Source organism: Syzygium oleosum, unplaced genomic scaffold, assembly GCF_021117445.2.
Source record: "Syzygium oleosum isolate NSW1041296 unplaced genomic scaffold, Sole_v2.1 Sole_v2.20, whole genome shotgun sequence".
NCBI classification, from domain to species: Eukaryota; Viridiplantae; Streptophyta; class Magnoliopsida; order Myrtales; family Myrtaceae; genus Syzygium; species Syzygium oleosum.
Genome location: NW_026607504.1, coordinates 2841639 through 2858172, shown reverse-complemented (window position 1 = coordinate 2858172; position 16534 = coordinate 2841639). Strand labels below are relative to the sequence as shown.

Here is a 16534-nt window from a genome sequence, read left to right as displayed (position 1 = left end):
GAAAAAACAGTATAGCTATTGACAGAGCTAAGAAGCCGCGTGTCAGCCACCATTTTATTTTCGGGTTAATATCATAAAAAACCCCAAAATGGCATATCCCTAATAAATTTATCCCAAACTAACTTTTGGATCAAATGGTACATGAGTGACAATTTCACTTCCTATTAGCTTTCGTCAAATTTTATTGTGAAATAACCAAGCTAGATACACATGCAACGTACCTGTTGTAGTGGGCTCTTGCACCATACCTCCCGTTCTCTTTCGTCGACCGAGGGAGAGCTGTTACTCGTGGGAGCCGAATCAAGGTACTATTCTTGGCTTTCAAATCCACATACAAACGCATGAATTGGAGCATGAGTTTCTTTACCTAGGTTTTTATGTTTTGGTTTTGCCAATCATAAAAAGCACACACAAAATCAATTTTATCCATATATCTATTAGTAAGGGTCTCCTTTTTTGTGTTTATGTTCATTATTACTGAATGTACTTGGAAATACAAAACTATTTAAATTTCAAAAAGATCGATAATAAGAAAATTCTAAATGAATTGATAAGCTGGTACGTATATGTTTTTAAGGATTTGAGGGGCTTGGTATCCAGTGGACACCTTATTTCCAAATGTTAAATAAAAAGGAAATGCAAAAAATAAAAGTCAGCCCAAACATACCAATGCATTTTCCACATCACTTATGCTAGTTTTATAGGCAATAATAATAGAGTACATTCTTGTGAGAGGAAAGTGGACGGCAATCCTAACACATCACACTTCACATCTTTTCATAAAAGATCCCGCCGGTATCTAGACAATTAACTAGAGAAAAGCAAAAATTCATGTCTTAAGAATATCCGCTACAAGGCAAGTTAATGCGCTTTTTATTGTGTCAGCATAATGAATCTCGCAAGACAATCTTCGACGAATTGACAAATAAACATGCTACTGCATAAAAGTTATTTGTATCCAGAATTAAGAGTATTTGAAAAAATTACACAAATCACAATATACACATCAGGTGTATATAAAAAAAAAAGGGAGTCATGCCAACGCTAAGAAAACTTACAAGGAAATTTTTTTATTTGAAAGCCGTGCACTAGTTACCCATGCCACAAGAAACAAGTCGAGTGTCGTTCAACGTCTCCCAGCACTGCATATCGGTCACTAATAGCGGTGATCTCTAGAAAATTAGAGAATAAAAATTAGGTACAGAACTAACCCAAAGTCGGCCAATATTCAAGTTTTCTTTTCTATTCGTGTCGTTTGGAGCAAAACCCGCGGGACAAACGAAAGCGAAGTCCAAAAAGGGTCGGTGCAATTGCTTAGCTATATAATCCGATACGGTCGGTGCATTTGAAAAATGCAACTCTTTTTTCTTTTTCGTACTTAATTGTTTTACAGCATTATCGAGATATTGATTAACAAAATCATTTCTCAAATTATTAAAAAGAAAAATAAAAAATGGACGGAGCGGCATCGTCGTCATTCGCGCTCTCTCCTCGTCATCATCGTTCCTTCCCTCCTCTTGACCCCCGCAAGGAAAATCTTTCCCTCCTTTTCCTTAGGGTTTCTCTCCCGTTTTCTCCTCCTCAATTCTCTCTCTCCCCGTCGATCTCTCCCGCTTCATCCGCCCGCCGATCGAGCGGCGCGCCCCCCCCAACCCCCACCCCAATCATGACCAAGGACGGCGGCGCCGAAGGCCTCGACCTGACCGAGTCCTTGCTCCGCTCCGATCTCCCCGCCGCCGCCGCCGGTGACTCCTCCTCCTCCTCCTCTTCCACCCCAATTTCCCATCCCGCGCGCCCCGCCGTTCGCCGGGCTGATCGGGCGGAGCAACGCGCGCGTCCGATCGCCGGGATGGTCGTCCCCCGTTCGTTTTTTGGGCTTTTGATGGTTTTGACGATTTTGCGTCCGCGGTCTTTGAATTTCGCGGCGGTGTGCGAATCGCGGCCGCTCCGCACGCGATAGTTATCTTGGTTGTTTTCGGTGTTTCTCTGTTTTGTGCTTCGTGTGTCCTCCCGGCAGGCTGAGTCCGATTTGAGCGCGGGCCGACTGTGTCCTTCTGGGTGTGTTGTTTTCTGTTGCGCGTTTAAGTTGTATCCAGCTTTGTCCTGTCATGTTCTCAGATGAATTGTATCGCGAAGTTGTAGGTGTTATTGAATTTAGCTTTGATGAAACATCGAAGGCTAGAATGATCGGTGACCGAGCTGTTTTGTTCTGTTCCTGTCCAAAATAAGTTCTTTTTGGGGTTATGCATTTCTGAATTGGATTTTTATGTTTGAACGGTTGTTTTCGGTGATTGCTCTGTCGATATATTGGAGAAACTGACTTGTGTTTGCACGTGCTTTAGTTGAATGTGGTCAAAGTTTTTTTTTTTTTTTGCATACACACTTAATAACCAACCCCAAAAAATCCTATTGATTCCTTCCTCTGTTTTTGGTGTTTGTAGCTCTGACCCCAGAAGATCGCAAAGGTCTTGTCACTGAGCTCAAGGCAAGTTATTGTGGAATTTTTACGTTTAGTAATTTGTTGGTTGCGAGTTGGAATTTCTGGGAAGCGTGTAAAAAGACGCCTCCTTTTAAAAAGGAGACAGATACTATGTGATGAGTTAGTTGATGGTTCTTATGGAATCTCGTGTACTTGCTTAGAAAATTAATTCCTATGTAGCTTCCTGATGGAACAGACTTTGTGACTCATGGATGCAGCTTAAGAACATGAGTTTTGTTTTATTTTTATCTCTTCTTACAAAGAGCTGCAATTACTTTATTCTGCCTTCAGCTGTTCCTTTTAGTTACAGTTTTCATTTTTTTTAAAATTTCAATTTCAATTTCTGCAGAACAAGCTGCAGAGCTTGGCCGGGCAGCATTCAGATGTGCTAGAGAGTCTTTCCCCTAATGTTAGGAAGCGCGTGGAGGCTCTAAAAGAAATTCAGGTTTCTTGTACTTGGATATGTTTTTATTATCACATAATTCACGGTCATTCCATTTTTATATAGTTGTGTAGGTTTCATGGCAATACTTGCCTAGTCGTATAAACATGCTTGTGAGTTGATTTTCGGCTAATACCAGTTGAACAATTGTATGCGTTATTTCGTTGACTGTCTTATTTGGCTGATATATATGAGGAGCTCTTTACTTGCATGTCCCCAGTTAATTTTTCGTTCAATGAAATATGTTGATTTGCATTGAAGTTATTACAGTAAATGCTAGAACTAGGAAGTGTGTAATTTCCTTAGGATACATGTGTATTCTTATTTCTGATAAGGATGCACATACATTTTCCTTTTGTCTATTCAAGCCCCTGGGGATACCCTTAACCAGGTCGATAGTGGTCAAGCCGACCATATACCCCAATTCCAAGAATGCGTATTCATGTCAAGAAATTTTTAGATTCCCATAATGTGTAGATAGGAAGTTTTTGACGCTGGAGACTTGGTGATTTTCAGAGCCATCATGATGAGCTGGAGGCTAAATTTTTCGAGGAGAGGGCAGCATTGGAAGCTAAATACCAGAAGTTGTACGAACCCCTATATACAAAGGTCTGCATTATTTGTTCTCACTTGTGATATTCTCTGACGAAGATGAAGCTTGTGGTACATAGTGATGGAAATGTTTATCTGAATGGTGATATTGCAATCCATTCTTCTAGATGTTTAGATTGCTCTGCTGTCTGCTGACGCACTTTTGCTCTTTGGCACATAGAGATATGAAATTGTCAATGGAATTGTTGAAGTTGATGGAGTAGTAAAGGAAGCTTCTGCGGCAGTAGAAGAGGACAAATCTTCTGAAGGTGGTCTTTATGAGGGTATCTGTTGTTCTCCTGAACTTTTCTCTTAGTGTTCTTTTTCCTTATTGAAATTTTAATGCAGAGAAAGGTGTGCCAAACTTCTGGCTCACTGCAATGAAGACCAATGAAATTCTGGCAGAAGAGGTAGTGAATGCAGAACCATCCCTTTTTCTTTTCCTCTTGTAGAACTAATTTTGGCTTATCATCTTCCATTTCTTTGCTTAGATATCTGAACGGGATGAGGGGGCACTGAAGTATTTACAAGATATTAAGTGGTCTAGGATCGATAAACCTAAGGGCTTTAAGCTCGAGTTCTTCTTTGATGCTAACCCATACTTCAAGAATTCGGTGCTTACGAAAACATATCACATGATCGATGATGACGACGAACCTATTCTTGAGAAAGCTATTGGGTAAGTAGCTTTACTTGTATATTTTGTTTAGGCAGCTTTGGTTCCCATAGCTCATGCCCTGTGGTGCAACTCTCAGGACAGAGATTGAGTGGTACCCAGGGAAATGCTTGACCGAGAAGCTGCTGAAGAAGAAGCCGCGAAAGGGATCAAAAAATGCCAAACCCATTACAAAAATTGAAAAATGCGAAAGCTTCTTTAATTTTTTCAATCCTCCAGAGATTCCAGATGATGACGAAGATGATTTAGATGAAGATACGGTATGATATCGCAAGTAGTGTTGCAATGAATTACACTTTGTTCTAGTGGAGTCTTTTAATCTCTTTATATTGGTTTCAAACAGGCAGAGGAATTGCAGAATTTGATGGAACAGGATTATGACATGGGGTAAGTCAATGATTACTTCTTTCTTGACTAAGGTTGACCCTCCATTCAATAGGATTTTTTTGGCCATTTCCCTGACTTTTCGAGCAAAGAGAACTTTACTTGAGGGAGTTCTAAACGGGATGTAGTTTTTGGGACTTTTGGAGGGAGAAAAGTTGCCAGCAGGTTTTAGTGTCTTGGTTTGAGTTTTCTCCGAAAGGTGTGTTTCATATCATCACTAACCCAGTTCCATCTCTTGTTTGTCCCGTAAGCTACTTATTACTTTCCCAAGAATTTTGCAATAGTCAAAAGGTGGTGTATTTGTAGATGCTTGTGTTGGATGTCTCACCCAAGCTGTAGGCTTATAGTTTGGCGGGGATTATAACTTTTGGACTAATGAGATTGAAGCAATCTATTATGGATGTAGCAATTTCCATGAGCATAATCTTAATTGATTTTGTTTGCTCTAAGTAATGGAGTGGAATTAAGATCTATTGGATTTGATGAGACGAGTAACGATATGTTTTGGCAGAGAACAGAATAGTTGTTTTCTTCTCATCGGAGTGATATCTTTCAAAACCGGGAGGTGGCACACTTTTGTAATACTACAATGGCACGAGATAATCTCGAGCTGACTGTGTTTAACCTCATGTTTACACATATCCCGGCGCCTCCTTTTCCTTGAAGGCTCTCTCTCTTCTTTTAATATGGTTGTTTCTTCTATGTAAATCAGTTAATGAAGTTTGATTAGTGGGAGCCTAGCGATCTTGACTATGGAATATAGGAAGGTAATTCCTGTGTAATAAACATGGCAATGGTGTAGTTATCTGAGTGAGGAGTTGCCTGCTTTGCGAGGAAAGCATCTGTTACCACTGGGACAACTTGACCTAAAGCCTTGACTGTTGTTCTTTTGCACAATTCAAACTATCAATCATAATGCAGCTCCGCTATCCGCGATAAGATAATTCCTCATGCTGTGTCGTGGTTTACGGGCGAGGCTGTTCAAGATGATGATATTGGTGACATAGTAGGCGATGAAGACGAAGAGGGTGAGGAAGATGAAGAAGACGAAGATGATGAGGATGATGACGAAGATGACGAAGACGATGAGGAAGATGATGAAGAAGAGGAGCAAAGCAAGAGCAAGAAGGTAATAACCATCTTCTCTTGAATTTCTCTACACTTGTGATTGGTGGAATTTTCTTGGTGGAGATGCTAATTCATTCTTATTGGTGATTGCGTGGAAGCAGTCATCAGCTGGATCCAAGGTGAGATGAATGCATTGCCAATCTTTTCTCAAATGAAATGTTGAGAAGATACAGTGTTGGATTATGAGCTTGGCTAAACGTGAACCTCCCATCCTAATCTGAACTGCAGAAGAGTGGCCGAGCACAGGGTGGGAGGACAGAGCAAGTCGAGCGCCCTCCTGAGTGCAAGCAGCAGTAGGTTTTGTTCTTTTGTCCTGCTGTGGTTGAGTCGATTCTTCCAAAGCTGAGCATGGAGCTCTAAGGCCCATGCGATACTGTCTTCTATCTGCCTTTTGTGTATGGTTTTTCTTGGACAATATTCTCTCACCCTCTGTTATTAATTACATATTTGTTCTGCAAATGCACCGATGACTTTTCCTTTTACATTTTTAAATCATGTAAAGGCGATCATGTTCATAGTCTGACGTGAACGATCGATCGGTTGTAGAAGTCATTGCTTCTGAAAGAAGAGCGGCGCGTCACTGATTGAAGCAGAGAACTTAGCAAGTTTTCATGTCTGAGCAGGATTTATCCATTGGGCCATTTGAATATTATCCCCCCAGTTTGTAGAATCCCATAGATCCAATACCAATTTAGATAGACAGCACGAGAGCGAAGATCTTGGGGGTCCACATTCCTCATCATTATTCTCTTGTGGTTCACATGTTTTGTTATTGTAATTCTTTCCTGCCTTGCTTTTTAATCATGCAAGGTTTTGCCCAATCACCCACGGAAAGAATCAAGAAATCAACATCATGGAAAAGGAAAGTAATTAATCTCTTTTGTGGCAGAAAAAAGAATGAAAAATAGTCATTGCTGCCGCAGCCTGTTTTCGTGAGCTTTACCTGTGCACAGAGGCCGTGCGTCCCCTTGCTTAGCGGCGCACCGGTAACTGCAATAAAAATTAAAATATCGGGTATAGCGCCGAGTTGCTGTCCTACGTATTTGTCTACGCGCAATCTCAACCAACAATTAGGACCCTGTTTACGTAAAATGCTCGTTAAACATTCACCGCACCGCTAATTTGACAAAACCTTGAGGTTAGTGTTACCTAACTTCTTGTCTCGTGAGAGAGACATCATAAGACCATCCGTTAATTTCTTTGATTAGGAGTAGGATAGCTAGAGAAGCGAGAGGAGACTACAAGAAGCAATTGTTGTCCCTTTCATGACCAGGGCAAGAACATTAAACAAAAACTGCTCAATGCAGAAGACTAAATGTATTGAAAATTAAAGGGGGCAGAGAGAAGAGAGAGAGAATCTTTACACTCGTGAATGCCTTGCTTCAGACGTAACTCCCACACCCCATGAGTTTTGACCCATGGGCTGAAAAAAGCTTCGTTTTCAAGTGGGGTCACCACAAAGCTTCAAACACTCGCAGTCCTATGAATTTTTTGCTTAAAAAGTAGAAGACCATACGCGTTAAGAAGAGGGATATTGCCGCCTCTTATGAAAAGGAAATCTCTTGTCACGGTAGATTAGAAAATCCTCTCTTCTTCCCTTCTCTTGACGTACGGAATTATGCCAATGCACCATACAAGTCTGAGAAGTCACCCTACCTTCATCAAATCGGATTGAATCGAACTGATTTCTTATTTCCAAGTGGGTGATGGGTTTTGGGAGGGATCCCATCTTGCAAACGCTTCGAGACGACGGGTCGGGGATTTAGTTGTTGAGTCTCGCGACATTTTGAATCGGACAAATCATATCACTAAAATGTAATCATTTCCTTAATTGGTCAAAAAAAAAAAACAGTTCGATACTTTTAGGTGAAACGATTCTTTTGACCGATGTATGTCGTACTCTATATGAATAGGAAGTGCATCCTTTTTTTCCTCCCTATATTGATGGCCTAATTGAAAAAAAAGCTACAAACTTTAGGTCGAGTGACAATTCTGACCCAAACTTTTTTTTGTCTTGTAAAAAAGCACAAACTTTCACTTTAATCCCAAATCTAGCCCCCGTTGATTTAGAACTATTGATTATCCAACTTGACTATTCAACTTCAGCAATAAATCCACGTGGCTTGCTAACTTGATTTAAAACACTATTCATTGTCTTATTCTCTGAGCCACAGCTTGAACAATAAACGTGAAACTGTTCATCTCCTTCGCTTCACCGGCAAGTAAAAAAAATCTCAAGATTGAATCTCTTTGTCCAGATTTCGTCGTTTTGTTGTAATCTGAAGCTGTAGACCACCGCCCGTCGACAAACGCCATGGACAAGATCCGCTAAGCTCACCACCATAACCTTTTTTTCTCAAACAAGGGTAACTTCAGACAAGGAGCTAACGGGGAGTCAAATTTGGGATAAGGGTGAAAGTTGGTGATTTTTTATAAGACAAAAAAAAGTTGGGGCCAGAATTGTTACTCGACCTAAAGTGGGTGCTTTTTTACGAGACAAAAAAAAGTTTTGGCAAGAATTATCATTCGACCTAAAATTGATGTTTTTTTTTGGAATTGGCCCCTATATTGACGCCAGGCGAAATACAAGTGCAGCCAAAATGAGATGGAAAGGATATTGTATCCAAACCATCACCTCGAAAAAGGAGGTGCCCGAGCGAGATTATATAACTCGTTTTTAGAGTGTGTCGAATCGACGTTAGACTCCTTATCCCAAGGATGGAGAGAGAGAGAGAGAGAGAGAGAGAGAGAGAGAGAGAGAGAGAGAGAGAGAGAGAGAGAGAGAGAGAAGACACTGTTATATGTACTTAGATGCATTTTGCATACGCACTCTTAAACACGTCATATTGATCGAGCCCGTTCGAATTCAACCATTCTGGCAATTCCGGGTGCATGCATGTTTAGATCCACGCAATTATCTATCGAGGAGAAAGGGCGTCAACACTCCACGCAAGATAAAGTAGCAAGCTACAACCACGACGAGATTACCCCAAAAATTTGTTGAGCTTGCATTGGAAAACAGTGTTCCTTTTCTCCCTTCCCTAGTAAGTCCAAAGGAAAAGAAATGGCTCGACTCTCGTTATGCATGGCGAGGGTCAAGATTCAGCCAATGGCGGGGAGCCACGTGGGCACGTTTGGTCGAGTACGAGCCCTTCGTCCACGGGTCGCTTTCATGTGGGTTGGGGAAGCACTGCCCGCGTCGGGTGAAAGGCCGTCGTCATACGTAGGGAACCACCGTAAGCAATCCGTGCCCTTGCTGGATGACGAAGAAATTAGGGGCCCCCAAAAAGAAAAAAGAAGAAGTTACTTTACGAAAATTTAACGACATGACGAACGCCCAATCAAAGAAACTTTACGGTTTTCAATGTACTAACTAGACATGTCAATATGGGTCACGAACTCATTTCTTAATTCCTATTTGATATGTCGAGTTTTTATATGATAAGACTTAAAATAATATGAGTGTTAAGTGAGCTTACAACTTATTTAGACCTAACCCAGGTCTATAATTCTCTTTCGCCCTCATTTGAATTCTTGCGCTCGCTCTTAATTTGGGTTTGAGTTTCCCTATATTGAATTAAATATAGAAGTGTTTTATCAATATGGATCTAGTCAGGTATGCATTGAGTCGAGTATGCATTACTAGATTTGTATCAACGGTGAATATGGTATCATGGTATGAATGGTAGGTTCCAGGTTCTAAAAATTAGAGAACCGGTTCCAACAAGCTTTCCACTGTAACTTGTAACAAGTTTTTGTATTTTTCTTGTTTTATATTTTCGCGCAATCTTGTGGTATTCCATGGCGTCTGATGATGAGTGTGTAATTTGGAACAACTAGTCTGAGCTTCCATTTCCTACGATATCAATGATTGAGACTTTTACTTTGTTAAAGTTTTATATTCTCTGTGTATGTAAATATAAATTGTGGTAAGTCGATTATAGCAGTAAATGATTGTTATTAGAAGTTATGATTCACTGTAATTGTTCAGTTATGAACATAGGTGGAACCTGGATATCCTTTGGAATCGACCCTGAAACATGTGACAATGTAGATTCCATGGTATGCAGGTAGGTTCTAAGTTTAAAAAAATGAGAAATCTGTTCCGACAGGTAAGTTCCAGGTGGAACCGCTCACTTCTATAATTTGTATTGCTTGGAAATGTATCAAAACAAGTTAAACGAGTCAATTTGGATCAATTAATTTTTGAATCGATCTGAATCCGGTTCGACTCACCCCACCCGTTTGATAGGTCCAGTAATAACCACCCTTGTACTACGCAATCCATAGTCTCGAAAATCGACTCATATCAAATAAAAACATATTTAACAGGTGCCCGGGATTTGACCAAAAAAAAATAAAAAAAACAGGTGCCCGGGACACTCGTTAACATGAAAAGTTAGGTGGCAATGAATGGAGGCGGAGGGCGAGGGCGCGGAGTACGAAGCGGCAAGCGGCCTCATCATGTGATTCTGTCGTACCACTTTCATATCATTTCCAATCGTGGAGCCCCCACCCCCAGACCCTTTTGCACATTGCACCACCCGTGATCTCCCTCCCTCCCTCCCTCTCTCTCTTTCTCTCATCGAGCTTGCATCAATAGGCACGAAACAAAAAGAATCACTCTCCCCCGTCGTCAAAAGAAATTTGTAAAAGATCATTCCTTTTGCTCGCTCTCTCTCTCTCTCTCTCTCTCAGAAGCTTTCACCAAAACTGGCTTCCTTTCGGAATTGCAGGTGCAGATCGTACCCTCCCGATTTCCAGGAATCTCTCTTTCCCAGCCCCCCCTTTTGTTGACTCGCTCGCTCACCTTTCCTCCTCCTCTTAATCATTTGGAAAGTGGTGGCCATTTGTGTCCAAAGATTAACCGATCTTAATAACATCGCATCGAAGCCGGGGACTCGTACCGAACCCGATGAAATTAGAATAGATGAACGAACAATTGGGTCGTTTCGCCGCTCTATGTCCGACCTTGTGGCTAGAGAAGACTTGAGCCTGCGCCGGCGTGTCGGCTCCCGTTCCGTCCATCGCCAGCAGTAGGAGAAGGCGGTCCTCCGAAGGAGGTTCCGGTGAATTAATGCCGTGCAATTGTTTCTCATTTTGCTTCGCAGGAACGATCTAGACCGGCGAAATTGAAATAACACCCGATTTGAGCGAAATTGAAGATGCATCTCGTTTCGTTTATTATTTCTTTTATTAAAAAAAATCGAATTTTTCTTTTGACCCGCGAAAAGTTTGAAATGGGACGCAAGTTATATTATACCTATCAATGTCATATAATTTTAGAACCTTGAGGTGCGGCTAATTTTACTAGCTTGCTTCTTCATATTCCAAGTCGCAGTCATGAAAACTCGTGACACATCGCCTCCGGTTAGATAGTAAGAGAATCAACGTGAGAAAACCAGGGGTTCTTGATTGCGACAACAAGATCATTCTCTAATAATTAAACTATATAATAAAAAGAGTCCAAATTTTCGAATTAATATAATGTTCGTAATGTCCATTTCTTTCAATGCAATACTAATTAACCTCGTAACAACGTCTACCCAGGCACGTGAAGTCAAATGTAAGCCAAGTCTTTGCAAAATCTCTACGTCCGGAGCACGTGTCGAGATTTTGCTCCACAGTTTATTGCCACCGGAGTCATGCAAATTTTAGGTCATCCCATTATTTTAATCGACCGATTCGTTTGTGATTTAATTTCATGTAGATTGGTGTATGTACAGCGTGATCTTACGTAGGCTTTAGCCCCTTTTTGTCACGCTCACGTATCTTTCAAAACTGCACTTAGTCGTCAAAACATAAGCGAATATACCTATTCATGTGAGCTGATCCGAAATACCCTTTTGACCAGAACGAGAAGAAAGGGTAAAAACAGTGAAGCGAATCGATTGTTGTTATTTTCCGAGTTGGTGTCGTATATATATTCAAGAAGAATGTCATGGAAAACATAAAATTTCGCGAAAATAAGAGGAACCATGCTATTAGAGCATTTCTCCAATTATTTGTCCCGTTGCATTGAGTTTGAAAGGACAAATCTTCCTAAGTGTGTATCTCATCTTTTGGACAGCTTTTTTTGGCGAAATTTGTCTTGATTCTGCATAACTTTTCGAGAGGAATGCCAGGAAAAATACGAAGTTTCTCGAAAATAAGAGGAACTATGCTATAGAAGCGTTTCTCCAGTTATTTGTCCCGTTCCATTGAGTTTGAGAGGGATATATATGGGGGTTTGTATATACATGCTGAGTTGTGTATAGTGTATGAAAATGAACGTGCTATCACGCGACATTATAGGCATAACATGTAGATGAGGACTGAGCTATGTCCCAAGAACGAGCAGAGGCTATAAGGAAAAGTGGTGAGAGTGGGGTTATCAGTTCTTTGGACTGCCTACATCTTTGCATGGTTGATCGAAGACACCAGGCCTACCCAGTCACGCGCATGACCAACTTCTGCATATTGTCCATAAAAAATCAATAAATTCAAAAGAATGGTCATCGCGTGCCTTCTTCAGTCCATGAAACCCTAATATCTATATATAATGAATTTACATAACGTGGATACTAGTTTCCCTAATGCTCACCAATTTTTGTAGCTTAGATGCACCAGATTGAGCTCCTAACTAAGGGTGCTAAGTACTGGGAAGAGATTACCATAAGCAATATGCGATCAAGAAAAGTTATTCGGGTTGTTAAAGTGAGGATATCAATCAAGAAAAGTTGGTCGATCATCAATGACAATTTTTTTGTGTACACAAAGAGTATGACTCGCCGATGGTGAAAAGTCATTTGATTTGCGAATAATCATCTTGATGGCATTCCAAGCATCATATAATAGGAAAAAGCGTGACTTGTCAATGGTCACATCAATTAATCTTAAATGTCATGTACCGAAAGAACACGACTCTTGATCGATATAAATGATATAATTCTTATTTTAAGCTATATATTTTCTTTTCATACAGCTTCATTGAGAAAGTTTTCTAGTGGCCTTGTTGTATCCCAGGGTGTCTTGTTTTATTTTCTTCTCTCACCATAGTGAGGCAATAACACTTTTAAGAAAGTGGTCCACAGGCCTAGGTGCCTGTTTTCGTTTCCATCTACAGTTTATTTTCTTTAGCATAATGTGGATGTCAAACCTAGGTACGATTGTCTGGATATTTACTATTTACATATATCAAGATATGATTAATAGGTTTCACATAATTAATGGAGGAAGAATTGATATAGATAAGGGTTGAGCTAAACGGCACTGGATTTGCCACGTCTCATTCCTCTAATGATCGCACAAATTGCTTATGAGATTGGCGATTCTCCGTAAGGTAATGTAATGAACATTGACAATGATTCACCAACTAAGGGTCTATGGACATCAGCTCGCGGCTCACCTATGAAAATGTGTAATTCCTCAAAACAGGAAAACATCAAATGCATGTGTCATCCCACGTTTCAATCGATCGAAAAACCCTAAATTGCTGAGGTATATTAGTTTAGGTAGATATAAAAAAAAGTTAAAAAACCTACTGGGGAATCTCACACGTGGGTAGCTTCAATACCTATGCAGCATAAGTCCAAGCTACTTTCTTTTGGAATCATGAGGACGTCCACGGAGATTTAGGGCCCGTTTGGTAACGTGCCAAATAATGAAAATTTCTGTTCTTTTGTTCCCAGAAATAGTTTGGGAACAGAAATGCGTTTGGTAAAATTTTTGTTCCTGGGCACATTTTTTCAAAAATTTGTGCCAAGAAACAGTTTTGGAAGAGAAACAAGAAGTAAAAAAAAGTTGCTCCTTGTTTTTTGGCACAATTTTGAGAATCAGTTTTTTTTCTTTTTTTTCTTTTCTTATTTTTGTGTTGTTCTTCCCTGGCCGGGCCGGCCGCGGTGACCGGCCACAGCCCCAGGGCCGGCGAGGGCGTCACGGCCCTCGCCGGCCGCCGGCGGAGGCGAGGGTCGCCCTCGCCGGCGAGGGCGAGGGCCGGACCTCGCCGCTCGGGCGAGGCGGCCTCGCCCGCATCGAGCGAGGCCGAGCCTTGCCGTCGGTCGCTACGGCGAGGTCGGCTCGCCGAGACGGCGAGGCTTGGCCTCGCCTGCATCCGGCGAGGCCGAGCCTCGCCGTCGCCAGATCCGGGCGAGGCCGAGCCTCGCCGCTCTCGGGCGAGGCCGCCTCGCCCTCGCCGGCGAGGGCGACCCTCGCCGGCGAGGGCGACCCTCGCCTCCGCCGGCGGCCGACGAGGGCCATGACGCCCTCGCCGGCCCTGGGCTGTGGCCGGCGACCGGCCATGGCCAAAGAAGAAAATGAATAAAAAGAAAAAAAAAATTAAACAATTCAAAATAATATTAAAATATTATTTGGGAACAGAAATTTTATGTAGTTACCAAACGCATTTATGTTCTTTTCTACTCTAGGAATAGAAATTTTGGACAGTTTATCAAACGTCTTCAAATACTCAGAAATTGTTTCCGGGCACAGAATAAAAAAAAATCATTTCTGTTCAGAAATAGCTCCGGGGCACAGAATGGTATTCATGCGCACCCTTAGTACCAAACATTTCCCTCCTTTGCAACATGTGAGTAGGATGGTTTTTGTGGCAAACCTAATTCTAAGTGCATTTATACGTTTGCACCGACAATAATGGTAAGATCGACTGTCCTCTAAACAGTCCAAACTATTAGAGAACACAACACGGTTGTATAATCAACTTGCATGGAATTCTTTGAATTCGAGAGCATGGGAGAATTGGACCTGTATCGTGCGACTTAATCACGTCACGCATCGTTCTTCAATTTTTGAACTTACTCGGGAGTTACTTATAAAGCGAGGCTAGTTATAGCAAGATCAATTTCCTAATCAAGCGTTAGATCAAGTGAGCCGTATATTCTCGAAACAAGTCATTCAACATAATAAAATTTGCAAATAATCTCAGTAGATTCAATATCATCTCTTGTTTATAAGATCACTAGCGAGCACAAAGAGGGTCATTGGTGCGATTGCTCCGCACGCATGATTGTCCGCAGCACCACATAATTTACAAACAACTTTCACCCACTTTGTCTTTAAGTACCAAAAACAATCTTTAGTGCCTTGTGTATAAAGGATTCTAAGCACTGTACAATCATGGGTTGCTTTCCGACCCTTAATTAATCATCATTATTTTTAATCCCCTTTTTTTAGATTAATTTCCTTGGTTTTCGATTAATTAATGTTTGTTTTTGTTTACCCTTTCTTTCAAAACCCATCTTCCAAATTTTTTAATGCCAAGGATGAGCTGGTGGGAGAGCATATGGAAACTCGGGTCTACCCAGATCCCATTTCATAAAGTAATAAATCATCGATGAATAAAACAAGAAGATGACAAAAATTGTACTAATTCTTTATTAATCACTATTCTATCCCTCCTAATCTTGTGAGGGAACACAAGCTCATCGGAAACATGAACGAACAGAGAGACAATGCATCTCCACACCAACTGATTACGATTCTTTATTTTCATGCAGCATATAAAATCTCTCACTGGTGACAAGTGTTTGCGTGTACCAAATTGTTAATTAGTGCTAGGATATGATTAACCAAAAGGGGTCCCAAAACCCTAATCTCATGTCGTGTTGATGACCCTTGAAGCATTAAATTCTTTAGTTTCTAGAAATAAAAATTCATGGGAAATTTTTCTCATGTATCTGGTTTTAAAGCTTCCGCTAACTATCCGCTTTAATCACCAATTTCATCTTCAAAGTCGCGAAGATAAGAGAAAATGGGTGATCATTCGCAGCTGACGAGTCAATCAGCAACCATATTTAAAAACCCTAAAAGTCAATGAAACTGTACTAGCACTGCGTGTGAAGACCACTGTGTACTTTTGAACCCAGGGATATCATGACGAGGTCAAGGTCAGTGTCTTTCTGGGATGCAATATCTTGACAATGAATTGAAGCAAGCGTATAATGGATTGTATCAGCATCTTATTCTTGTATCTTTCTATTTTTTGGTTTGCTCAAGAGCATTTTAGCCCTCTTGGGAGACGCAAAGTTTTGATGTTTTTTCTGTCCCATTTGAATAAATTCATAACAGGAGCCTGAAAATCACTAAACTTTCAGCTGGTACTTTTTCAATGAATCAACAGGTGTTTCACAAACATGTGCCTTGATGGGCCAGTGCAAATCATGAAATGTGTGACTAAGGCGACAGCATCATTAAATACGGGAAGATATCGTTTAGCTAGGTAGTTAAGGCCTTGATTCTCATTGATCACTATTCATGACAAGCCATGCAATAATGCTGTCAGAAATTTCAGCCGTGTTCTAATAGAAAAGGGAAGTGATGGTGAAATGAAAGAAGACGAAGGAAACGACGTGAGATAATAAAAAGGGACGACATGGCTATAATTTCAAACCCAAGTGATGCTAGCTCAGCTCAATTGATATGGGAATCATATCACTGCAAACGCATAAAGCTGTGAAAAGCTCACTAAACCCATGATTTAAATTATATAGGAAACCACACCCTCATTTCTCTCTTATTAAAACGAAATGATGAAATAAATAATGTGATGGATTATAAGTGAACATCTAATAAATCAATCAATTTCGATTTTTGATGAATTTCTACGCATCGCTTTAGAAACCAATTATACAAATCGATCTTACAATCTGGGCATAATTGCATGGAGTTTAGGGTCTCCTTCATCAGATGGGGCGGCCTTTTTGATACTTACTTTATGAGTGAAGAAATGGTGCCCTAGATGGATGCACAAAAAAGTTCTCGGCAGAAATATTTTTTTAACACCTATTGAAAAAGAAGAAAGGCAAAGTATGTGCAATAATATTAAACAAAGTAAAAG

At 40.7% G+C, this 16534-nt stretch overlaps 1 protein-coding gene across 2 annotated transcripts; it reads left to right on the top strand.

Annotated features, from left to right (window-relative positions):
- The first annotated feature begins 1491 nt into the window (after window positions 1-1491).
- Window positions 1492-6159, top strand: LOC115691063 (nucleosome assembly protein 1;4-like). Of its 2 annotated transcripts, XM_030617625.2 has the most exons (12): window positions 1493-1745; window positions 2442-2485; window positions 2829-2924; window positions 3438-3530; window positions 3694-3781; window positions 3861-3922; window positions 4004-4191; window positions 4268-4448; window positions 4532-4575; window positions 5494-5701; window positions 5802-5819; window positions 5929-6159. In XM_030617625.2, the coding sequence occupies exons 1-12, from the start codon at window positions 1667-1669 to the stop codon at window positions 5995-5997; spliced, it is 1170 nt and encodes a 389-aa protein (XP_030473485.1). In that variant the 5' UTR covers window positions 1493-1666; the 3' UTR covers window positions 5998-6159. The 2 variants fall into 2 exon arrangements, with proteins under 2 accessions (XP_056176435.1, XP_030473485.1); XM_056320460.1 differs by lacking the exon at window positions 5802-5819 and having other exon boundaries at window positions 1492-1745.
- The last annotated feature ends 10375 nt before the right edge of the window (window positions 6160-16534 follow it).

Bases quoted from the DNA above. Each gene is read 5' to 3' on its own strand.
- LOC115691063 (XM_030617625.2), top strand. From the start codon at position 1,667: ATGACCAAGGACGGCGGCGCCGAAGGCCTCGACCTGACCGAGTCCTTG. The intron at 3,531-3,693 runs GTCTGCATTATT...TTTGGCACATAG, and splicing joins ACGAACCCCTATATACAAAG to AGATATGAAATTGTCAATGG. The intron at 3,923-4,003 runs GTAGTGAATGCA...TTCTTTGCTTAG, and splicing joins ATGAAATTCTGGCAGAAGAG to ATATCTGAACGGGATGAGGG.